General features: G+C 39.3%; 1 protein-coding gene across 1 annotated transcript in view; it reads left to right on the forward strand.

Moving 5' to 3' along the window:
* The window catches only part of SLC25A35 (solute carrier family 25 member 35), an 88,206-nt gene extending 61,494 nt beyond the window's left edge, over positions 1–26,712 (forward strand). Inside the window, exons 3-5 of the mRNA XM_044076102.1 lie at positions 23,620–23,772; positions 24,233–24,367; positions 25,577–26,712. Of these exons, the coding sequence (XP_043932037.1) occupies positions 23,620–23,772; positions 24,233–24,367; positions 25,577–25,759 (471 nt within the window). The 3' untranslated portion in view covers positions 25,760–26,712. The remainder of the gene's footprint in view (positions 1–23,619; positions 23,773–24,232; positions 24,368–25,576) is intronic.
* Positions 26,713–27,226: the final 514 nt, after the last annotated feature.

A 27,226-nucleotide genomic window follows, 5' to 3' on the forward strand; every position in this document is an offset into this window, starting at 1 on the left:
AGTTATAACTATTGGTAAAATCTCCTTTCTCCATTCCCTCCTCTGTCCTTATACCCTATTTACAGTTATAACTATTGGTAAAATCTCCTTTCTCCATTCCCTCCTCTGTCCTTATACCCCTATTTACAGTTATAACTATTGGTAAAATCTCCTTTCTCCATACGCTCCTCTGTCCTTATACCCCTATTTACAGTTATAACTATTGGTAAAATCTCCTTTCTCCATTCCCTCCTCTGTCCTTATACCCCTATTTACAGTTATAACTATTGGTAAAATCTCCTTTCTCCATTCCCTCCTCTGTCCTTATACCCCTATTTACAGTTATAACTATTGGTAAAATCTCCTTTCTCCATTCCCTCCTCTGTCCTTATACCCCTATTTACAGTTATAACTATTGGTAAAATCTCCTTTCTCCATTCCCTCCATTCCCTCCTCTGTCCTTATACCCCTATTTACAGTTATAACTATTGGTAAAATCTCCTTTCTCCATACGCTCCTCTGTCCTTATACCCCTATTTACAGTTATAACTATTGGTAAAATCTCCTTTCTCCATTCCCTCCTCTGTCCTTATACCCCTATTTACAGTTATAACTATTCGTAAAATCTCCTTTCTCCATTTCCTCCTCTGTCCTTATACCCCTATTTATAGTTATAACTATTGGTAAAATCTCCTTTCTCCATTCCCTCCTCTGTCCCTATACCCCTATTTACAGTTATAACTATTGGAAAAAAACTCCTTTATCCATTTCCCGCACACTCATTATTTCTCATACCTCTCCTGTTTCATCTTCATCCCTTTCTACTTTGATTTATAAGCTTCTGCTTGTCCTATGTATATGACCTTTTGTTCTTAACTATTCCTTTCATTAATGTCTTTTGGAGTGTGCTAAGATATTGTAGCATGCATTTCATTGAAGGGACCTCTATCTCATCTCTGAACATCACAACAAAAACTTCTCTTTGTACAAACATCAAAGCTTGCCAGAATACTGGTCTTTGACTCTAAGGGAGTATTCTGTTACCTCCAAGGCTGAGTGATCTTTGAGTTAGTATATTTAGAATTTTATGGGGAGATGGGGAGGGTTATGCTCCCCTGCAAAAGTGCTTTTTTTAATGTGTGTGTTGGTGTAGCATCTGTGTGTGTGTGTGTGTGTGTGTGTGTGTGTGTGTGTGTGTGTGTGTGTGTGTGTGTGTGTGTGTGTATGTTTTTCACACTGTTACTGAGGACAGCGCTTGTTTACTAGATGTACTGACATGAATTCCAAAGGAACAGATTTTCTATTAAGTCATATTTATTTATGCATTTATTTATGCTATTAATCTTTTGTTGACCTCCTTAGTCCCACTAGACCAGTGGCCTCTTTTCAGAGCTGATTTGAGGTGGTGTTGATTCTGACTAGGGGACATTTAGCCAGGGCACTAGGAACTTCCTCTACTCTGCATCTTCTGCCATTCTGCTCTTAGTGCATCAGCAGCTGTGCTGAAATGGCTGATAAAATGAACATTTATAAAGGAGTAAGAAAGGCTAGTAACTCACACAAATGTTATAAAACTAGAGAACAGCTAGCCCTGAATAGGTGCTGGTTATTTTCTGTGCAACAGCCACAAAACCGTTCCCATTTTCTAATGTATGATTTTCTAGTAACAAGCTTTCTTGCCTTCATTAGTACCTGCTGCATGTCCTCAGTAAACAGGGCAATGAAAAGAATTCGGACCCTATCATCAGGCAGTCAACTGAAGTCTGTTTGTGCTGGGGTGTATTAAACACCCTTGTTCTTGTGTGAGTGCTTGTGATAACTGCCCCTGGCCATTTCCAAAATCAGGGAGAACTGCGGTTGCCTGGGCCAGAACGGAGTCACCACAATGATCTTGTGGGATTCTTTCTGAATCTTCCAAACTACCCTAGATATTAGTGGAAAGGGTAGAAAAGCATACAGGAGCATTCCTGCCCAAAGAAAAGAAAATATATCTGTCTTGCAGGCCTTTTTTCTGGGAGTTCTGGAACAGAATCTTGCCAGCTGATTGTTCAGAGAGGAGGGGAAGATATCTACCTGAGGAACTCTCCACAGATGGATCAAATATTGGAACACTCCCTGATCTAGCTTCCATTTGTGAGGGCTTGTCCTTGTTCTGCTCAACTTGTCTGCCATATAATTTTGCTCCTACAGAAGGTAGCATGTCAGTAGAACAGGACTGTATTGTGAAGCTATGTCCCAAGCTAACATGCATAGTCTGTGGAGGGGGTAGGATCTGGTTCGCCCCTTGCTTGCTGATGTACTGCATGACTGTGGTATTGTCTAACAACTTGAAGAGGTCCTGGGGACCAAAGATGATACAGAGAGTTAAGTGCTTTGATCAGGGCAAACATCTCCTTTATATTTATGTTCTTGCATCTCTCCTCGGTATCTCACACACATTACACTTGTATCCCTCACCAAGCAAAGTCAGAGGCTTCTGTGGTGACTGACTGCTTTGAAACAGGGAGGGAGAAGGGGGGACCTGGATTTAGGAACATCACTTATCTCCAACAAGTGATTTCTCCTCTAGAAACAAAAGAGTCTATCTGGTCTGGAGGATGAGGAATTACTCCATGGAGAAAGGAGAAATTTCCAGCTGTTGCCATCTGTAACCTCCATTAATGATTTTCAAAACCCATTTGTCTGTTGTCTAAGAGAAAAGGGGAAATTCAGACTTTCTGAAAGAAAAAAAGGTGGGGAGGGATGCCAGGGTGGGAGGGAACAAAGTATCTTAAATAGTCATTCTACCTCATTGGATTGTCATTGGTTTGGGGAGTTTCCAGAATTCTTCCTAAACGTCTATTTACTTACATGTTGTTGAGAATGTTTATTTTGCTTATTACCAAAACTGGCTGAGGAGTTAGAGAATCCCTTGGAAAATTTGGAAAATGAGGGCTGAAAAATAAATAATTTAAACAAGAAACATCTTTATTGAATTATCATGTATGACATAGGCAGCCATATATTTATATAAACCATATTGACATGATTTTAGTTACAAACATCACAAACTATATTGACATAATTGTATTTATAAACATTATAAAATAACAAGCTGGACTTGTAGAAATGCTATTTTAATAAAACAAAGCTTTTGGGAGCACAAATCCTTTTCATCAGTGTATAAAAAACAATGTCAAAACTTCCATTTAAATACTAAAACAAGCAAAACCACATGATATAAGCCCCCCAATTAGAATACACTAAATATGCCTGAAAGCTTAAGCGTTGCCATTACAATGTACTTTTTTTCCCCCAAGGTTTTAACATGTATAGAAAACTCTTCAGCATTCACAGTTAAAGTGCTGGTATTATCAGTCATTAAATTTGTAGCTCCTGATAGGAGAGGGTTAGTACATACCCTTAACAAGTCACTTAACATTAAATTCAGAATCTGCTACTTTTTTAGCTAATCCCCTTGCAGGAAAAGCATATTTTAGGCAGTGGTCCAGAGCATACATATAGGTTCAGAGTGATGCAAACTTTGGTAAAAAATATAAGAGGAGGTGACCATAATAACAAGTTAGGACTGATGGAATATGATTGGATCTTGCGCTTGAACACTGATTCGTCTCCTGGTTTAAACCCAGTGGTTACATTAAGCCCAGTTTTGAGGTTAAAGCAAATGTCCCTTAAGTAAGGTGCTACTAAGTGCACTTCAACTCTGTATTAATTGCTCTTAGATGTGTTGATTGTTTTTAATTATGTATGTATTCTAATTGGCGGGCTTATACCACGTGGTTTTGCTTATTTTAGTATTTAAATGGAAGTTCTGACATTGTTTTTTATACACTGATGAAGGGATTTGCAGTCCTGAAATCTTTGCTTTACTAAAATAGCATTTCTACAAGTCCAGTGTGTTAGTTTATATCTGAACTGCTTGCTGTGCTTAGATTTACTGGTTGTAGATCTTTTGTGCAGGATTTCTAAACATTACACATCACTTATAATCTGTCAGTCATAGTCAGCAAACATTACATAGCCCATTCAAATCCTGCCTTCCTTTAAACCTTGTTCCTCCTCTGCATGTATTGTTTCCACAACTCCCATTCTTTCTATGTAATTTGAGCCTACCTTTTTCTAAAGATCCCAATTCCAGTTGTTTTATCTCTATTACTATATTCACTATTTCTAGTAAAGTTGGTTTAGACTTTGATTTCCATTTTCTAGTAACTGCTTTTTTGGTAGCTACTGTAATTAGACTTAGCAAGGCCTTAGTATGTCTAGACAATTATGATTCTGTATCATAGCTCAGAAAAAAAATATCATAGTTATACCAATCTGCTAACCCAGTATCTCTGAAAGAGCAGTCCACTGGTAATCTTTAGAGTCTGCCAACTCATTACACTCCCAGAAAATATGCTCCCAATTACCTCTTCCCGCTCACACCTCCAACATTTGCTGCCTACCTGAGGAAAAATTCTTTGGAGTCTACTTGGGATATAAAAATACCTATGAAAACACTTCCAAGCAAAGATCCTAAATCTTCTAGACTTTGTTGCGTATTTAGGAGGCCTACATATATCCTTCCATTATTTCTTTGTGAATTGCTTATCCAGTCTCTCTTCCCAATCCTTTCGAACTTCTTCTGATTGATTATTATAGTTATGCAGTATTCTGTATGGTCTAATAAGTATTATTTTTTTAAAAGCAGCTTATATTCTAGATTCGTTTAAAAATCTGCTGGTCTTTTGCTTAGGTTCCCCCTATTTTTTTCTCTTTGCCTGTATTCTAATATCAGTCCTCGATAGAGAAGGCAATCTCTAGCCTGCAGTATAAATACATTCTTGACCTCTTCCCATTCTACTGCGTTCCCTCTCTAATTATTTGCTGCCAGTACCTTGGTTCTTTTGCCAGTTTTCTCCAATAAATTCCAGCCCTCTCTTGCCTATTGTCTGAATCCCTAATTGCAGTCATCTCTATCGGCAGAATATCCTTCTTCCATTTCCAGGTTGGCTTAGTTCTTAGAATACTTTCTGCTACTTTATGAATATAATATTCTGTATGGATATTGCTATTCTCCTTAAAGATCTGCATCCAAAATCTTAGTCTCTCCTTGTTTCTTGAGCTTCCCTCCTGTTTCATCATCATCCCTTTCCACTTTGAATTATAGGTTTCTGCTTGTGCTATGTACAGGAGCCTTAACTGTGTAGCTCTGAAATATTGCTTCAAGTTGGGCAGTCCCAAACTGCCTTGCTCAGTTGGAAGAATCAGCTTATCCCACTTGACTCTTGCTGTCTTCTCCTCCAGATAAAATCCTTCAGCTCTTTATTAATTGTTATCCACAACTTCTCTGGTTGATAAAAATATGCCTGACCTGTATATAAAACTAAAGGGACTAAAACATTTTACTGCTTCTATCTTGTTATCCATATCTGGTGACAAGAGCTTCCAGTTTCTTAGTTTTTATATTATCTTTTGTTTAATCTCTTCCCACACATCCTTAGCTGCCACACTAGAATACTTTTAATCCATACTCTTAAGTACTTCATTTTATCATGTCCCCATAAATATTGATATTGCTGAACCAATTCATGTGTGGGTACATAACGTACAGCTATTGCCTTTGTTTTAGCTTCATTAATTTTGTATCCCCAAAAGATTTGAAACTGTCTCAAAATGTTCCAGAACACAGAAATATCATTTTTCTGGTTTTATCAGTTATAAAATAATATCATCTATAAACAGAGACAGCTTTTCTTGATTATCATACCAATTATATGCTTGAATTTCTGAGTATCTTATTTTCTTTGCTAATGGTTCAAAATATAGTACAAATAACAGAGAGGAAAGAGGACACCCATGCCTGGCTCCTCTGATCAAATAGAAATTATCAGAGAGAAACCCACCCACTTCAGTTTTCACCTTCAATCCTTCATATATTCTCTGAATCAACCTTATAATTTTATCTGGGAATGCAAATACTTCCATTGCCCCACTCATAAACTCCTAGCTTTCTAAAGCCCATCAACAACAGCAGTAATTTTTTACATTCAGCTTCCCTCTGGATCATCAATGTTCTCTTAAAGTTGTCAAATGTTTGCCTCACCTCCACAAAACCACACTGATCCATATGTATCAATTTTGGCATCACCTTTGCCATTCCTTTAGCCATTACAGACATGAACAGTTTATAATAATAGCTTAGGATTAAAATGGGCCTGTATGAAACTGGACCTCTTGGTCTTTACTCTCTTTAGATATTACAGCCACCACCACTTTCTTCCAGAATGTCAGTGCTTCTCCTCCTCTTAAACTGCTTTTAAACAAAACCTTCCAGATCTTTAATAGTTTTTCCCTCATAGCTTCCAAACTTCCACAGGAATACCAACTATTCCTGGGGACTTTCCTGTGGATTGGTTATACATCACCATTTTTATGTCACCTCCTCCTATCCTAAGTGTTAGTAATTGAGTCTCATCTACTTCTAACATTGGCATATTTAATTCTTCCATAAACATTTCGATTTGTACCTTTTTTTGATCTCTATATTTCTCTGCTTTATACAGACTTTCATAAAATTTCTGAAATATTTCCAGTATCTGTACAGGATCTGTTATTATCTTCCTTGTTATAGGTTCCCTAAGCTTGGTGACAACCATCATCATCATCTTTTCTCAGCTGTTCCCGTTAGGGGTCGCCACAGTGAATCATCTGTTTCCATTTCTTCCTGTCCTCTGAATCTTGTTCTGTCACACCAACCACCTGCATGTCCTCTCTCACCACATCCTTAAACCTTATCTTAGGCCTTCTTCTTTTGCTGTTACCTGGTAGCTTCATCCTTAGCATCTTTTTCCCAGTATACTCAGCTTCCCTCCTCAGCACATGTCCAAACCAACGTAATCTTGCCTCTCTGGCTTTGTCTCCAAGCCTTCCAACCTGGGCTGACCCTCTAATATACTTATTCCTAATCCTGTCCACCCTCATCACACCCAGTGCAAATCTTAACATCTTTAACTCTGCCACATCCAGCTCTTACTCCTGCCTTTTTGTCAATGCCACTGTCTCCAACCCATATAACATAGCTTGTCTCACTATCCTCTTGTAGACCTTCCCTTTTACTCTTACTGGTACTCGTCTGTCACAAATCACTCCTGACACTCTTCACCCACTCTATCCTGCCTGCACTCTCTTCTTCACCTCTCTTCCACACTCACCATTACCCTGAACTATTGATCCCAAGTATTTAAACTCATCCACCTTCGCCACCTCTACTCCTTGCATCCTCACCATTCCTCTATCCTCCCTCTCATTCATACACATATATTCTGTCTTAGTCCTGCTGACCTTCATTCCTCTTCTCTCTAGAGCATATCTCCATCTCTCCAGGGTCTCCTCCACCTGTTCCCTACTCTCACTACAGATCACAATGTCATCTGCAAACATCATGGTGACAACCCTTTCCACTTTTTATTGCCTGAGTCATTGCGCTAAACGTTTTTGTGCTGTAGCATTATTATTAAAGAACAGTTGCTTAACAGCAATATTTCTAAACACATGCATATTATTGAGGTAATCCTTTATTTTCTACTTAGCATTCTGCAATTGCTCCTCTTCTTGTTTTCTGAGCTTTCCCCCTATCCTGTATACGTTAACATTTGTCAGTCCCTGTAAACAATTCTGGTTACTTCTTAACTATATCTCTCTTTTATTTTCACCTTATTTTTATACTCCACTTTAATTTTGTCCCACTCCCTAGCTATATTTTCAGAATACATTTCTGTCTTCTCTAATAACTCCTGAATTATTTTCACTGCCTGTTCCTTAAATTCCTCTCTTTTTAACAGGTTGGAAGGTGGGAGTGGCTCATTTTTGTTTCATTACTTTGCATTTTTTAATTTAATTATTATTGGTATGTGATCTGCAATAGTTATTGGATGCATAGTTAAACTTTCAATTAAATGCACATGTTCCTCTGAAATGTACATTCTGTCATGCCTAGCCCAGTTTTTATATCTTGGGGAATAATATGTAAATTCCGGAATCCTACTACCGAATTGACATCTTCCATGCTAAATATTTTCATACATTTCTTCAAGAATCTAACCTCCTTTGTTATATTTCCCTTCTGGGCTCCCCATGCACATCTTCACTGCTGCAAATCAAATTACAGTCCCACTTATAAGTAATATTCCTGCTGAAAATTGATTATTTCTCCCAGAATTTTCTTAAGCTCCATTATGGCAGTTTTAGGTGGAATATAAATACATGCCAGTGTAATCCTCCCCCATTGCCAGTAGTTTCTTAGTACTACAAATCTACCATTCTTGGCTTTTTAATCCTATTTTATCACTATTGGAGCTCGTCTTACAATTAATATAAGTACTCCTCTTTTTCTTTGTCCCAGGTATTCTGCTGAATAATCATCTTGAAAACCTTTCTTTATCAAATTCACATGTTCACGCTTTTCAAATGTATCTCCTGTAGCATAGCTATTTGCACTCTACATTTTTTAATACAGGTCACTACTCTTTTTTTATACATGTATCTGTGAGACCATTAACATAATATAGAAAGCGTCATTATATTAAGAAGTTATTATTCCCACCTTTTATTGGTAACAGTTTTTTTGTTAACTGTTTAGTTCCAGCTTTTGTGTTACATGCACACAGTAATATTTGGCAGGTTGATCTTTTATACATTTGTTTTTTTTTTGTTTTTTTCATAGTGATTTGAGTCTATGTTACAGCTTACAAAACATTCTGTTTTATTTAAAGCATCCAAACAAAAAAAAAAAAATAAAATACATCACCAATACATCCATAAAACCTATTAACATAATACTAACACACAAAACTATGTACATCTTGAAATGTTGTTTTGCTCTCCTAATAGGAACATTTGTCCCAAACTGACAGCCACACTCACAGAGTTGGATAACCTAAAATGAAGGTTATCCATGATAAGATGCATAGTACAGCCTGTGCTTCTACTAAGTGCTGTCTGGTTTTGTCTTATCTTTAGTGGTCTCTCAGAATGGGAAAACACTTGAATGCTTTCAGAAAAAAATATCTCCTAGTCCTTGAAAGAAAGAATTACCCTGTTTTATTGTTCTTTATCAGATTGTCTCCATGGAGACATGTGAACCAGATAGAGAGTTGCTTCTATAAGCATTTATTTATTTACTAGTGAAAAGCTTTATTATATTCATTGTTCTTCTTTATTTATTTGCTTTCTTTTAAAACATGTTTCTAGTGTGGTGTGACGTCCCCACTCTGGGCCAGTAATTAAGGAGCATGAATCCTCAACAGTGACACTGGAGAGGGAAGTTCGCTTGGAATACAAATGGATATACTTAGTATTTTCAGATGCAGCTCTCTACATCAAGCAAAATTCCCCTTAAGTGCACACAGGGAACACATTCAGCCTGGGGTCTGTGTTTCTCTCTCTCTGTCTCTCCCTAGGCCCCAGGTCCCCAGTAAGGCTTTCCACTGGCACAGCTGTCGAGCTAAGTCCTCAGCCAAATGTCCAAGCCATGTTCTCCAACACCTTCTCTGAAAGACCATTGCTTCACGTCCCTGCCCCAAGTAGCTGACACACACACACTGAGATTTAATTTTTACACCCACCCACCTGGGAAAGGCTGACACAGATTACCTGTTCTACCAGCTTTGCCCAGACTATAGGGTAGATTCGCTGCAACCAGTCAGTTACTATAAAGCCCTTAAAAGGGTACCCAAATTATACTGTGTACATTTAATACTAATACAAATGGTAATGTTGACCAAACAGCCAGGGTTCAGGAGTGGCCACAGTTATCACCAAATAAATATATACAAATACTCTCAAAGCTTAACTATCTTCTAAAAGGACAAGCCACAATGAAAAGTTTAAATATATTTAATAATAAATAATAAAAGAACATGAAAATATGAAATATCTATTTACAGTAAATGCCAGAGTTTAAGTAATAGGAAATATCAAAAATAACACAGCTGGAAAGATTTACACAGTTACAGAAAAACAATACTTAACTATTCTCACTATATTTTCCTAACTAATCTAAAGAGTTACTATTCCCTGGTTCACTTACTAGAGCTAGATAAGATGAAGTAGGTGAGTGGTCCAAGAAACAGACTGCCCAGTCTGACTGAGAAACTTCTCAATATAATATATAAATATTATTTCTGGGATAGCTTACAAAATGACATCACAGCTAGTCATCTGACTCTGTTTCCCTCATTATCACCAACACTAGAAACTGCCAGGATTTTAGCACCTATGTGTTACCATACACACAGCTACAGCTTTGCTCAAATCTGCTGCAGCTCCTGCAAGTCATAAGATAATTTTAAGCCTCTACCCTTCCAGAGTAGCAATTAACTACCTGCTAGAGATAATAAAGAAGGCTTCCTAATACTTGCTTTCCCATACATTCTGTCTCTGGCTGCAACCAGAGCTGTAAGTTGCAATCATTATGCCCTAATTTAATTTCAACTATTTTTCAAAGTTTGCTGAATCTGAATTGTGATTAACATTTTCTCTTCCAGTATCTTCTGTTAAAACATATATATTTAATTCAGTAACAATAATACGTGCACATTTCTTTTTTTTCCAGCAGGGCACACTATTATTTCTAACACAAGCAACTTTACAAATATATTTTCAACACAATAATCTGTACAAATCAGTTTGATATACAAATGACATATAATTCTTTACAAAATTCCAGCTAGCTGTGCTGGCATATGTTATCATCCTCTGTCCTACTTCTCCTGGCATAGGTGACAGTACCTCATATTGTCACATCTCTACCACCTTTGAAGACTCAAGCTAATTTTTGAAGTGCCCCTTGAGAAACGTTGCTTGAGAGGGATGAGCCTATCTGGGAATACATTATTCCATACCCTGTCTTGACAGCCCATCTGCATTGGCATTGCTAACTCCACTATGGTGCTGCAGTGTCATATATGCCTGCAATCCTAGGCTCCACATTAGTAACTTGGCATTCTGCTGGCTGGCTTAATGTAGCCAGGTTAAGGGATTGTGGTCTGTAACTACAGTGAATTTCCTTCCATACATATGGGGTTGAAGTTTCTGCAGTGCCAATACTATGACTAGACATTCTTTTTTTACTGCTGCATAACATTCCTCCCTAGGTTGTAGTCTGTGGCTGAGATATACCACTGGGCGCTCTTCTCCCTGTGAGGAAACCTGGCTGAGTAGAGCCACCACTCAATGGTTCTACCACCTGCATAACACATTTTTTGCTGTAGATCTGGACTGGCTAACTCAGAGGGTCTTCGCAAAGCCCCTTTAAGCTTTTGGAATACCTACTCACAGGCTTGGGTGTACACTACCTTGTCTGGCATGTTTTTCCTCTTCAGGTCTGTGAGGGGAGCAGCTATTGTACTATATTTGGGAGCAAACTTTCTATAGTACTCTGCTGTCCCCAAGAATGCTCTCACCTGTTTTTTTTTTTTTTTTGGTAACAGGGGCAGAGCACCCCCGAATGGCTTCCACTTTGGCAGGTTCTGGCCTAATCTTGCCACTCCCCACTCTATGTCCCAGGTAGGTGACCTCTGCCATGCCCACCTCACACTTTCTAGGTTTAATGGTCAACCCTGCCCTTTGCATCTGCCCAGGACCTCCGTGACATGCTGAAGGTGCTCTAGACAGGAATGGCTATAGATATTGTCCAGGTATGCAAGGGCATAATCTCCTGCTCAGATATGATCTACCAGTCTCTGGAATGTTGCTGTGGCATTTTTCATCCCAAAGGGCATCTTTGTGAACTCATATAATCTGAAAGGAGCCACAGAGGCTGACCTCTCTTTAGTAGTGGGAGCCCAGGGCACCTGCCAGTAGCCCTTGATCAGATCAATAGTGGTCAGATACTTAGCCCCACCCAGCTGCTCTAAGACTTCATCTGTCCTAGGCATGGAGTAAGCATCTGTTTGTGTGTGACTATTTAGTATCCTGTAGTCAACTCAGAACCTGGTGCTGCCATCTTTTTTTGGTACCAGCACCACTGGGGAGGTCCAGGAACTGCTGGACTCCTGGATTAGCCCCACTTCCAACATTTTCTGTATGTCCTCCTGCAGAGTCTGTCTGACTTACTCAGCCACCCTGTAAGGGACTTGCTTAATAGACTTTTGGCGTCCTGTATCCACATGGTGCTGCACCAGGGAGTGCACCCAGGTTTCCTAGTGAACATGCCCCCAAACTCCTCTAACACTACTCAAATTTCTCAAACCTGGGTAGGGGATATCCTCTGGGACATTGCTACCCCCTCCACTGTGGTGTCAATCGAGCCTCACTGAGGAGATCAGTCTCCAGATCCCCCTCAGACTCCTCCTGCCATCCACTGCAGATACTCAGCACTATGGCCTCCCTATCATGGTAAGGTTTCATCATGTTAACATGGTACAATTTGTGCCCCTGCCTCCTGCCTAGCAGTTCTACCATATAATTAACATCACTGACTTTCCTTACCACTTTGAAGGGTCCCTCCCAAGCTGCCTGAAGCTTATTGTGTCTGACAGGAATGAGAAACATTACCTGCTGTCCATGGCATACTCTCAGGCATTTCTGTCACACCAGACCTTTTTACTGCTGTTGGGCTCCTGCCAGGGTCTCCTGGGTCAAGGCCATGAGCTCCCTAAGCTTTGTCCTGAGGTTTAGGACAGATGCCACAACAGACTCCTTGTGGGATTCACACTCACCCTCCCACTCATTACGAATCAAATCTAAAGGCCCCCTCACCCTATGCCCAGGGTGAAAAACCTGTGGATTCGGAGTACCCCTTGTATAAGCAAACAGCAGCTAGGACGAATATGTTTCCTATTCTCTCTTAAACTGGTCTACAAATGCCTGTAGCATGGTCTTTATTGTATAGTTTAACCTCCCACAAGACCATTAGTCTGGGGATGTTTTTAGGTGCTTCACCCCACAGCACTTTCACAGACAAGCCAGCAGGTTTGGCATGAAATTGGCACCTCTGTCAGTTAGTATTTCTCTTGGGAAACCTACCCTGCTGAAAATCTCTAACAAAGCATTTGACACATTCTCTTTCTCAATGGAGGACAGAGCCACTGCCTCAGGGTATCTAGTAGCATAATCTACTAACACCAGGATATACTTCTTCCCTATGGAACTTTGGGTACTCGGAGGTCCCACAATATCCATAGCTACCTTCTGAGATAGTTCCTCAATCACAGGCAAAAGCAGCAAAGGAACTTTGACCTTGTCACCTGCCTTGCAAGCCTTTTAGCACTGCTCACAGGTCCTGTAGTACCCTGTTACATCCCTTGCAATTCCAGGCCAATAAAAGTTCTACATAATATGTTTCTTGGTACACCTTTTGTCTATATTACCCAAAAAGGAATGTGATGGGCTATGACTAGATGTGCCAGATGGTAGGCTCTAGGCACTACCCACTGCTGCATTACCTTAACCTGTAGCCCTATCTCAGGGGTCCACTCTCTGTACAGTAACCCTTTGTTCCAGTATACAGACTCACCTTTTCCTTGACAATCAGTCACCTCCCCAGCTACCTCCCTCAAGCATCTCAGTGTAGGGTCTGAGAGCTGAGCCTGTCTCAGCTCTACTTTTATGACTCTTTCCAACTCCTGTCCACAGGAAGTCTGGTATGCTCTGACAGTGGTGCCTCATTGTCAGCTTGGGTACTACCACTCTCCTCTGCCCTTGAAGTCAGTCTGTCCAAAGGAACATCAGTACCTACCAGCAGCTGTGGCTCACATTTAGGCTCACTGCTGCAGGGTAGCTCACTTCCTGAAATAGCTAGACCACCAGCCCTGGCTTCAGGTGTGGTGTCTGTCTGGGTCTCCCCCAGGCTACTAGAACCACATGCCTGTCTCCAAGCATGACTGCATATAACTTCATACGCACAAGGTATGGCATTATCAAAATCATTCCCTATCAGGACATCTGCAGGGATGTTCTCAAATACATGTACTTGCTTACTTCCTTCCTTTTCCACCCTCCCAGTCAAGATGAACCCTGGCCAAAGGCATTTGGAATGGGGTCCCTCCTAAAGCTCTGACTGGTATGGACTGCCAAAGCAAGTACTGTTCCTCTTTAACCACTACAGACTTCAGAATGGTTATGTCAGAGGCTATGTCTCTCTTAGCAGTGGCGTGTTTTCCATCCACTAGGCTAGGATATAACCTCTTTTGATAGTTTGGTACCCCTATTGTCTCCAGAAAACTTATCACTGGTGTACTGTTATTCCCACTTGCTGGCCCCCTCGCCTTTTGTTGTCCACCTTGCCTCTGTGGGCATCTGTTTGATACATGGCCTCACTGGTTACATTTAAAACATTTAACCCTTGATCCTGGCTGTGTATCTGAATTAGTGGTTTCCCCTGTTACTGGTGGACTCTGTTGGGGGTGGTTTAGACTGTCAACCATGGGTTTCCTCATGTCCATGTGCAGAACTGGGTGTCCCTTTCTTGTGCAGTGATGCCCTGCTTGCTAAGTAGAGATCCCCCCTTTTCCCTAGCTCATCTGCAGTTACACTCTGTCTGCCAACCAGATTCTCATGTCCTGAGGTAAAATGCTAAGGGCCTGTTCCCTCACCAAAATGTCTGCCAGCCTTTCAAAAGTAGTGACCTGACACCCCACTCACCCACTTATAAAAATAAGTGCTTAACTCAGCAATATAATCACACTCACTTTCATCTGTCTTGCATTTATGCTCATAAAACATTTTTCTGTAAGCTTCAGGTGTTAACTTAAAGCATTCAAGTAAACAACATTTGATTTTATTGTAAGGTAAACAATGAATATTAGACAGTTTACAAACAGCAGTTACAGCTTTACCATGGAGTAAGGGGGTCAGAAACTGTAACCAGAGCCCTTGGTCAACATTATGCTGTTTACATACTCTTTCAAATATATGAATAAAACTATCAAAATGATCACCCTCTGTAAATTGTGGTAGAAATTTACTGACCTTTATTGCTTCTAGGGTTCAATTATTCCCTTCCCCACTACCTCTATGACCCTGTTGAAGAGTCAGCATCTCCCCTTCATATTGATGCTGCTTCTCATTTTCCTCAGCCTCCAAACACCACAATCTCTCATTTTCTTTGGCCTCCAAATGCCACAGTCTTTCTCCTGATTCTAATTCCAAAAATTTGGCCTTCAGTTCAAGTCTCTAACTCCAGACAGATTTTTAAGTCCTCTGAGGAAAAGGTGAGCTGTCCTGTTTCTGAGGGCTGCAAATTCCCATCATCAGACTGGTTATCCTCTTGGTTGCTGGTCTGAACTGTGACTAAGAGTGAAATCATTTCCTGTTTAGTCAGGTTGGCATACACCAGTCTGTTGGCTTCACACACCTTGGCCAATTGGTTCTTTGTCAGCTTGCCATAATTCTCTGCTGACATCTTTGTCTAGCTTCCCTGACTCAACTAAACTAACAAAAGAAAAATAAGTAAATAAATAAAACTGTTGTGAAATGAAATTCTGAATGTTTACCTTGTGGCTAGTGAGAGGACACACCATTAGTGACAACTGTCTACAGGCTACAGAAGTTCAATTAGTATCCATGCCACTGCTCACCAATATGTGACATCCCTGCTCTTGGCTAGTAATCAAGGAGCCTAAATCCACATGACTGACACTGGAGAGGGACTTTCACTTGGAATATTATTTATTTATTATTTATTTATTTATTTTATTTTAGTTTGGTAACCGGGGAGGTCCACTGGGCTCAAGAGCCCATTTTCAGTGGAGACCCAGGGAGAAAAGCTCCATAATACAAAGTTACATCACATAATGAATTACAAAGAAAAATATTTGCATTACAGTCAATCGGTAGTATTACAACAAACAGCAGGTAGAATTGCAGTTGAATAGGTATCATTCACTAAAGCAACTAAGATATTATAGAAAATTATCCAGTAGGATGAGAGGCATAGAGCATAAGGCTGGATGTAGATATTAGTTACATTTACAATCTAGGTCTATGAGAGAAATTAAAAAGGTATGAAGGTTAGCCAGGAGAGAAGGGAGAGGGGAGCTTGGGAGGTATGGGATGAACAGTGCAGTTACATTTTCTGTGAAGAAACAGATAGGAATGAAGTTGTATTTTGAAGGTGTTTAGGTTGTCACAGGTCCTCAGTGTAGAGGGCAGGGCATTCCATTTTTTAGCTAGGGAAAAGGAGAGTAGAAGCTGACCAGCTGGACACTTGGGTTTGTGGACAGAAATAAGGTTTTGGTGAGAAGATCTAAGGGGTCTGAGGGGGGTATATGGTTGAAGAATATTAGTGTGGGGTAGCTGGTGGATTGAAATAATAATTTGTGGGCTGAGACAATTTGGAGGAAGTCAAGTTGATTGGGGAGTTCAAGCCAATTTAAAGTTTGTAGGGAGGTGCAGTGATGAGAGAAGGAATTTGCCTTGGTGGCGAATCTGGAGATTTTATTGTAGCATACTTCCAGTTTGGAGGTAAGGGTGGAAGATAGATTAGTAAGCAGAGGAACACCATATAGAAGAGATGGGAGGAGATATGTGGTGACCAAGGTATGTCTAGTAGAGGGAGAGAGGAAGTGATTATTTCTGTACAGTAGCTCAAGTTTTATGTGGGTTTTCTTGATGTTAAGTTGGATGTGGGTATTGAATTTTAAGTGTTCATCGATGGTGACCCCCAGGAGTTTGGCGGAGGGAACGATGTCAATGATGGAGTTGTTAAGGCTGGTAATTTGAAATGAGTTTTTATCAGTGGGAGTGGATTTAGAGGGAGTGAATAGAAGAATCTTAGTTTTGTTAGCGTTAAGTGAGAGGTGGTTTTGGTGCATCCATGTTTCAGTGGTTGAGAAGGCAGTTTGAATTAGAGACTGGAGTTCTGTTAGGTTGGAGGCATAGCAGATCAAAGTTGAATTGTCTGCGTATTGGACAATTTTGGTATTAGGAATGGCTTTGTGAAAATCATTAATGAAGATGTTAAAAAGCAGAGGGCCAAGTATGGAACCTTGGGGAACTCCTGTGGGGGTGGGAAGGAAGGTGGAGGAGGCTTAACCCCATTTCACGGCTTGGGACTTGTCTGGAAGATAGCTGGAGAACCAGGAAAGAGTATTTGGGGAGATGTTGAGGTTAGATAGATGGTTTAGAAGATGGGTGTGGCAGATGGTATCTAAAGCTTTAGATAAATCTAATAGAACAGATGAAACTAAGTTACCAGAATCTCGAGCTGAATTGACAGAGTGTAAAAAGGAGAGAAGGGCTGTGTTGGTATTGTGTCCAGGGCGGAAGCCGTGTTGGGTAGGAGAGAGCAGCTGGAGTTCGGTCATACAAATGGATGCACTCAGTATTTCCAGATGCAGCTCTCTGCATCAAGTGCAGTTTCCCTTAAGAACACACAGGGAACACACTCACCTTGGGGTCAGGGTTTCTCTCTCTGTCTCTCCCCAGGTCCCCAGTTAGCCTCCCCACTGGCACAGCTGTTAAGTCCTCAGCTGAGTGTCCAAGCCAAGCCCTCCAGCACCCTTTCTGGGAAACCAGTGCTTCATTTCCCTGCCCCAAGTAGCTGACATGCATACTCTTTGAGATTTAATTTTCACACATGCACTCCTGGGAAAGGCTGGCACAGATTACCTACTCTACCAAGTTTGCCCAGACTATAAGGTAGATTCACTGCTACTAGTCAGTTACTATAAGGCTCTTAAAAGGGTACCCAATTATACTGTGTACAATTAATACTAATACAAATGGTAACATTGACCAAACAGCCAGGCTTTCAAGAGTGGCCACAGTTATTACCAAATAAATGCATGCAAATACTGTCAAAGCTTAAATATTTTCTAAAAGGAAAAGCCACAATGAAAAGTTTAAATTTATTTAATAATAAAAGAACATGAAAACACAAAATATCTATTTACAGTAAACACCAGCATTTTAGTCACAGGAAATATCAAAAATAATACAGCTGGAAAGATTCAGACAGTTAAAAAAAATACTTAACTATTCTCGCTGTATTTTCTTAACTAATCTAAAGAGATACTATCCCCTGGTTCACTTACTAGAGCAAGGCAAGATGAAGTAGGCGAGTGGCTTTCCTTCTTTGTCAGTTTCCAAGAAGCAGACTGCCTAATCTGACTGAGAAACTTCTCAATATAATATCTAAATATTATTTCTGGAATAGCTTATAGAATGACATTAAATCTGGTCATCTGACTCTGTTTCCCACACTATCACCAACACAAGAAGCTGCCATGATTTTAGCACACATGTGTGACCTTACACACAGACCTTTGCTCAGATCTGCTAGCAATTATCTCCCTGCTAGAAACACTAAAGAAGGCTTCCTAATATTTGGTTTCCCAGACATTTTGTCTTTGGCTGCAACCAGAACTCTAAGATACAATATTTATGGCCTAATTTAATTTCAGCTGTTTTTCAAAGTTTGCTGCAGTTGGATTGTGATTAGCCTCTTCTCTTCTAGTATCCTCTGTTAAAACATATACATTTAATTCAGTTACAATAAGGCATGTACATTTCTTCTCTTTAAGCAGGACACACTGTTGATAATTTTTTTAACACAAGCAACTTTACAAATATGTTTTCAATGTAAGCATCTGTACAACTCAGTTTGATATACTAATGACATATAATTCTTTACAAATTTTCAGCTAACTGTGCTGGAATATGTTATACATCCACTGCACTGCATCTCCTGGCATAGCTATTGTCCTATTGTCACAACTAGATCAAGTCAAGGGCCTTAATCCAGTCATTCCCCTATGCAAGAATGAGAAAAAGCACATCTATGTTTCTTGTGCCGTACTCTTTTGACCAGAGCTTTCTTCTTTATTTTTTTTTTACATTGCAGTGCCTACATTTCTTAAAACTGAACCAGGAAAAAGAGAAAAGAAGGGAAAAAACAGGGGCACCTGTTTACTTTAGTATCCCCATTACACTTAGTTAACTCTCTCCCTCCTCTTCCCTTCTCCTAAGTGTTCTTCCAAACATTAATGACATGAAGTAGGGTATATGCTTTAGAGTCCTGTACAAGTTTAATAAAGTCAAAAAGGTAAAATATTTTCAGGTTTTCTTGTTCTGTTATGTTTCACAAATATAATTAATGCCTTGTAATCCCTCATTTATTTATCAATTTCTGTGTTGCTGGTTTTATTCCTGTTTATCTTCAGCTCCCAAATCCAATCTCTGCTTCCTTTCCAACATTCTCTAGTAATTTCTTGGGCTTTTGTCTGTCTCTCAAACATTTTCCATTGGAAAAGATTTCACTTGCACGGTCTCTCTGTGGTCTTTATTACCAGAAAAACAAGAAGCAGAATCTCCTGTTTCACAGCTCATTTTTTGTTGGATAAAATGTATTTCCTCCTTAGCATGTTCTGCATCAAAAAATTATTTTATCCCTCCAGGAAAGAATATTCTGAAGATAGCTGGCTACAGTAGCTTGAATCTCATGCCTGCTTCTAGACATTTCCTGATTTACTGGAATAAATTTACTCCTCTTCTTCTTGGTGTACAGTGAGTAATCATTTTCCACAAACACTTTACTGTCTCCAACACTGTTTTGTCAGAAACAACTCCTTCTGCTGGTAGGATTGCATCTTTGCTATTAAAGGTCTAGGTTGCTTTATCATAGTCAGGTTTGGAACATACACATGATGTGCCCTTTCAGTTGACATCTCCTGCTATGGAATACCAGTCTAGTTGATTATTTGTGTTTTTATAAAACTAATACAGTCTGTTCCATCCAGCTTCTGTGGTACAGCAGAAAAATCTCAGGTTTTCCCTAAATATTCTGACCTCTAATTCTATTATTTTTTTGAAACATCTCTTTTTGAGCAGACTCATATTCAGCCATCTTTTTCTTCATTTCATCCTCTGATTTTTGCAGTTTTATAACCTCATCTAAATATTTGTTTAAAGCGTCTTCCATTTTTCCAGCCTTTTGTTATTTGAGTTGATGTACCCCATCAGTGTTTCATTTATTTTAATGAGCTTTAAATAGATTTGACTTTTTTTTTTCTCCAGGTTACTGGAAGTCATGTCTTGCACCACAGCTGGACCTTGCACTGCTTTTTGCGGAACAGTTGTAGAATTCTTCCCAGTCAGTCTTTTTTCCTCACCTTTTATTACTGATATTTTTTCAGCTTCTCTGAATTTCTTTTTTGCTGGTATCCAGGCAGTGCACTTACTAACCAATTACTGAAATTTACTCCAAAATATGAATTCACTGGCTCTCTCTTCTATGTTTCTATTTTCACACCGAGAGAGCTTAAATTAAGCTGTTACTCAATGTGTAGCCATCTTGGAAGTCCGAGGACTGAAAAATCTTAGAGATTCCCTTTATTAGCTTACACCTTTCATCACACTTTTTGATCACCTCTACAGCAGATGGGCCAAAAACTAAACCTCTATCCAAACTAGAACTTAAAATCTCAGTTTTAACATCATCTGGAAGGTTCTGAGAATACAGCCATGCAAATGTCCTTAAAGCTGGACCTGTGGCTATAGCCCTTGAATAAGTATCAACAGAGTTTTGCACACACTGTATACAATGAGTATTGATTTGGACAAAAGAAGAAATTAAATTATTTAAAGCAGATTTTTCTTCACACAAAGAAACTGCAGACAAAACATTAGTCATACTTTCATAATTAGTAACGACAAACCATAACATATCAACCTGACAATTCAAAATTCAGAAAATCATAGTTGCAGAAGCATACACTTTTCCCCATATTTCTCAATACTCTTCCTATCCATGTCAGAAAGAGTAGGACTGGAATTAACTAACCATTTGGCAGGAATAGGATTAATTTAAGCTAAAGCTGCTAGGTCAGTTTTGGGAAGAGTGTATAAAAATTTGAAAGACTAAGGAACTTTATATATCCTATCTGCCTGTTTTGGGACATCAGCCTGGTTATCACGAAGTTTGCCAGCAGTGACACACATCCCCAAAGCTGATAACACAGGAGGAATGGGTGCAGGTTCTGGAAATTCCTTCTCTAACAGTTCATAGTATTTTCTTAGGGACTGAGAAACCTCAGTGTTCTCTTACTGAAAACATTGGCACATTCTAGAAATAGTCTTAGAGAAAGAGAACCCCCCAACAGAGAGATTTAGAAACTGAGCTCTCCTCTGAGTCTAAATCAGAAATGTAAGGAGAAAACCCTGGATATGTCTCTTCATTTTCCTGTCCAGATTCAGATTCCTGAATCTCTTCATGAAAGTAGGTATCCCTCCTTCTTTTACCAGAAGCTACTTTAGAAGAAGTTTCAATAGCCTGAATTAAACCCTGAGCCGGACCATGTAAACTACTCCTGTCTAAGGAAGTTTGAGGAGGAGTAGATACACATTTAGTTTTTCTGATAATTTTTGACGGGAAAAATGGAACCAACAGTGTTATTAATGGCAGCAGCAGCTCCCTCGGGGATGGTAACAACATTCTGGCAAAACAGGGCCTTCCTTGTTCCCTCTCCCAGGACCAACAAGAGTGTCTCTCCCTTGCTGCGGTCCATAGTGGCTGTAGGTGCTACACCTGAGGGATCTGAGGAAAAGATGAGTGGTCTGAAGTACAATTAATGGCCACAGCACAGTCATCCATATGCAGTTGAGGCAAATTGTTAGCCTGCTGTGATAGCAAAGGCTGTTTGCTTAACTTTTTCTTTTTAGGTCTGAAAGATGGACTGGTCATGGGACCGAAAGATTGTTCCATTGTCAAGCTCAAAATCATGCTTGTTTCTCAGGGAAATTGAGCAGCAAATGCTGGTAAAAACAAAAAGTCTTTAAAAGTCACATTTTTAACAGACAAACACAGTAAAAAACGCTTTAAAACATTTTTTGACAGCCCCACAAAGTATAATAAACACAATTCTGTCACAGAAAAATTGTTTTTCAGTTACATACATTGTTCTAAAGAAGTAACGAAAGTGGTCAGAGCATGAAAATATTTTACATTAAAATCTTACTTTTTATTTGAAATAAAAAACAAAGATATGTCAAGTTATCTCAGGACCTGCTCTTATGAGTATTGCCTCTGGTGTCAAGATATCTCAGCATTCATCTTCATGGGTTAACACTACTGTACATATATATAACATGACACAAACACACTTTCCTTAACAGCACAGTCAGTGCTGTAATGTGCAGCTAGTGGTGCTTCTGCAACATGCATGGATTCAAAGTAGTACACAGGGACAATCATGTAATGTCAGAATCAAAATATCATAGAGAACAGGGATGGCAAGTAATGTATGGTACATATGCTTCAGCACTGTTCTTTCACTAATGTGTTTTTCGTGACAGTACATTAAATATTAAAATTAAAATGAAAATAGTAGTGGTGTGGTGGCACAGTGGCACATCAGATAGTGTTGTTGCCTCACAGCAAGAAGTTCTCTGGTTCAATTCTCAGCTAGGGTGTGTTCTGTGTGGAGTGTGCATGCCCAACATGTATGTGGGAGGTTTACTCTAAGTGTTCTGGTTTCCTCGCATATTCCATAGACATGCAGTAGGTCAGTTGGACACTCTAAATTGGCCATAGATGTGAGTGCACGTGTGAGTGTGTGGTATGGAAGAACCACCGTGGGAGGGCTAGCCACCTGGTGGTGTGAACCTTGGCTGTAGATGATTGTCACCGTTGAAGTGATACCCCGACCCCATTTGCAAAAATGGAAAAAGGGGTTGTGGATGGATGGATTTCATTGCTGCTTTGCTCTGTACTTTTTATCAGTGTAGTATAATGCTGCAGCTCTGTGCAGGTGTTTAAGGAACATGATATATTCTGGGGAAACCTGTGCGGATTATGTGCAGTCCAAGTCTGCGTAGTTTTGAGGAGAGCTTGGTCCAAGACTGTGTGGACTAAAATTAGCCAATTTCTGAAATTTCTGTATATACCCCCTGTAATCTTGTGACAGATGCAAAGCAGAGACCTGGATGAGGTATTAAACACATTGTGTAGTAGTAGGAGGAAAGCTGCAAAAAGTGCCACAAAATTCAAAAAGATTTCAGAACAACAGGTTTCCTTATGTCATTGGCACAAGGCTTAAAAGTAAAGATAGTGTTCATGTTTCAAGTGGAAGGAAAAATCCACTGAAGCTATAGAAATAGCTTTGTAGACAGTGTCCACTAATTACCACTGTTAACATTTATGATATTTGACAATGCTAAAGATTTTTTTCCTGAATTTCAAAGAACAATATTAACTTAAAAACAATTATTATCTTTAAACTAAGTAGCCAACCAAACTAGATTATGATTATGCAGACATTAAATTCTAATTCCAACAAGTAAGACCATCATCCTTACAATAGTACTTGATTATGGGAAACATACATGGAAGAAGGAAACAGCTGGTATCTGGATAAAATGAGCAAATGAGTCAGTGCTCTTCACAGACAGTCTTAACTGTGGATGACCCTTTCTGATAAATATCTAGATTTGAATCTATTTATGCTAAACAGTAGTGAATATTGGATTTTACAAGATTTTATGCTTTTTCAACTAGAGAAACTTTAATATGTACAGAGGTCAAGACGATTTGTGAAATTGTAGTGATAATGATTTTCTTGTGACTATGTTTAACCTTAAAATTCTTACTTTTGAATTTCACAGATGCTAATATTAACAATACACATTGATTCTGTTTCTTGTTTTCCTCTTCCATAGGGAACAATCCATGCTTTTCTGTCCATCTACAAAGCACATGGGATTATAGGACTATGGCGAGGGTGCAGTGCTTCTGTGCCACGGGTCATGGTGGGATCTGCAGTTCAGCTGTCGACATTCTCCACTTCCAAAGAGCTTGTGAATGAACTTATGGTAAACAAACCTCATGTCAACTAATCAGGGTTAGCTAAAGTGGCACGTTACAGCCAGGGTTTAGCTTAATGAGAAAAAATGTGACACCAAGCATTTGTCAGTGCAGAATGACTCATTGCTAGGACATTCAGTGACTTAACATAAAATTTCATCACATGTCCTATGCTATGAGTGCTGTCTTATTTATAGAGAAGCCCCCTGTGTAACAAGTATCCCTTGCAAAGACGGACCCATTAATTGTTTAAATGAACAATATCATGACTTTTGGAGTAACTGTATTAATAATAAGGAAGATGTATTAAAGAATAAGCTAATGTAAAAATATGTGCAAGTACATGTCTAACAAAGGTAAGAGGGTTAAGGGGATTTAAAGACTGTATATGAAGACAAGAAATTACTTTCATGATACTTACCTATTTTTTTCCTGCCTCTCTCCCTCTCCACTTTTTTCTTCCATTAGATTTTCCCTTCAAACAGTTGGTTGGTTGCACTCTGCGCAGCGATGATGAGCAGCATGCTGGTAGTACTAGTGATGACCCCTTTTGATGTCATCAGCACCCGTATTTATAATCAACCTGTTGATCACGCAGGGAAGGTAAATGGGGAGGAGGGGGCTATTTAAAAAATACAAAAATGTTAATTCAATTGTGCAGAAGAAAGTCAGCTACCCAAGTGGGTCTAACAGGTTCAGTTAGTGGCTGGGTGTTTCACATAACTTGGTGGGGTGGGGAAGGACTTGACTGGTCAAGTTCCAGAACTATTTTCTCAAGAGGAGGATCATTCTTTGTACAGGAGGAGGCTAGCCCTGTGTGACAATGCACCTAGATAGTGGAGAACACACCAATCTGTGTATTTAGAGGGGTGTATTTGTGCACAGGTACATGCATGCATTAGACTCCTACATGGCACATTGCACACCGGTGACTCTTAACATGCAAAAAGATACTGACAGGTCATATATACCCACCCACCTCAAATATATTGTCCACAAAACCATCTTGAACCCTAGACTCTTGCCTTTTATGCTCACTGGCATCCAGAACTTTCCTTACGGTCATCATGATCAGAGGAGATGTCCCCCAGTGTTATGTGAGTAGTGTCGAACAAATGGACTATCTGAAAGAGCAGATGGTCTGAGTGTGAGGTTGCATGATAGGACTAAGGAACTAAAAACATGACCCTAAATAAATAAATACACAAATAAATAAATAAATAAATAACTATACTAGGCCAACCTCACTAACCTGAGAGATCGGTGGCCTCTATATTTGCTGCATGTGTTTATTTTAAAGCATCATGTGACCAGGAAGATCTTTCTTGTTGCAGCTCCACCCACTTTACACTGTGGGCTGATTTAACACATTAGGGAATTGCATGACATTGGTTCCTTACAAGATTGAGTGCAGTAGAAGTATCAAGCAGCATTCTGGGAACTCGGGGACAAATAAGTATTTTGAAGGAAACTCCTTGCTGCATTGAGAAATGTGTAGTGCAGACTTGAATTTAATTTAATCCTGAACTTCATAAGCATATTATTAGTTTGTACCTGTGATTACACCATGTACCCACTCCCACAAAATGCTATACAGTATGGAAGGTATATATGCAAAACTTTTAAATAAAAAAAAAAATCCAGGATATTTTGCATGGTTTACAGAGCATCAGGGCAGGCTGCCAACATAAGTTCCATTATGTGATCTGAAACATTTTATTATGCTTTTGTCATTTATTTTATTCACATTATTGTTATCAGTGGTTTTATTTGCACTGAATCCTGTTTCTTTTTTCACCACAATCTTGACAGGGTCTGCAATACAAGGGATATGTTAAATGTATGAGTGACACAGTTAAGCATGAAGGAATTCATGGACTCTACAAAGGTATTGGAGCCTCCTATTTTCGACTTGGACCCCACACAATTCTCTCTCTTGTGTTTTGGAATGAACTGTTGAAGCTTTCATCAACGACCACTCATAAGACTTCATGACAGCAGTCTTATTTTAATAAATTCTAACTAGGAATTACATGGAGCAGACAGTCTGGCTTCCCCCTCTCTCAGTGGTGATTTCACAGTGCACCTGACACTGTGTAATATAGACAGAGTGATGACCAGGCCACATGTTGCATCATTGCAATGCAAGGAACTGAGACTACTTTCAATTGCTTGCCTCATTCTTGAACAATCTGGGTTCAAATCTGCATTACATAGTAGAAACTTCTGGTACTCTGTTTTGGCACTGCAACATACTGTTACATTTCTAGTAAAGGCACACATTCATTTACTGACTTGGTTGGAGGGAATGGGAGAAAAACACTGGCAATGTAGCTGCTAATCTAAGCAAATACTGGATTCTCATCTCCGTTTGATGTGGAAGCTGACATAATTTCTCAAAATGTTCCACTACACCTCAGCAATATGTTATTACCATTAAATGGTTGTCTTTCTTCAGCCAGGGCAGCTGTGCAGATGGGAGATATAAATATTTCTGAAGCTGAAGCACCTCTGCAGATGGGACATACAACAGGTGCCAAAGCTGGAGCTGTTGCGCAGATTGGAGACATAACAGTTTCTGAAGCTGGAGCAACTCTACAGATGGGACATATTCCATATTCTGATGTATTTTTACATGCTGAAAGGGAGGGTATCTGCTGTAGTGGGTGTCTGAATCCAAAACACTTTGCCCAACATATTATAAAGCTGGCAGAAATGGATACACTTGCATATGCAGATGTTACTGCCTGCTCTTCAGTATACATAACAAGTCCAATATCCTCTGGATCCCAGAGATCCCAGGAGGTGCATCAGAGTGCTTGAACTGTAGCTGTACTTCTCAGCTGTCCCTGATTTGGCATCAAATGTTTGCCCTGTTCCTCCTAAAAGTTTTGATTTTCTAGTAAATCACTGAACATTGCAGACAAGTTAATAATGCCAGACATTCGAATTTCATACACATTGTTTTAAAATACATGTTGATGCAAAACTCATATTCTGTTAATGTTTTAAGTGAATTAGAGTAATATTTAAAAATTGTCCCTGATTTTGGGTCCCTCCACATTATTTTTGGATAAGTCCAGAATTTTTTTAAAAATACCTTTATTACATTATCAATTCAGGCATAGACACACACCCATTAATAAAAAATAAAACAAACTATATTAGCTTTTGTTTCTATTTGCGTGCATTATACATCACATATGTTTTCTTTCTTTATAACAATCACCAGTTCAACATTACATAAATTGCTCAATTCTGCCTTCCCTTAAACTTCACTCCTCCTGAATATTATTTTGCGTGTATTGTTCCCATAAATTCCATCTATTTATTTGTAGTTTGCTACTTCCCTTTTCTAAAGATCCCTCTCCCAGTTCTTTCATCTCTTACAATATTCATTACTTCAAATACAGTCAGTTTAAACTTTCATTTCCATGTTCTAGTAATTGCATTGTTTGCAGC

The sequence above is a fragment of the Protopterus annectens genome, chromosome 7.part0, assembly GCF_019279795.1.
Source record: "Protopterus annectens isolate FY-2018-M chromosome 7.part0, PAN1.0, whole genome shotgun sequence".
Taxonomy (NCBI): Eukaryota; Metazoa; Chordata; order Ceratodontiformes; family Protopteridae; genus Protopterus; species Protopterus annectens.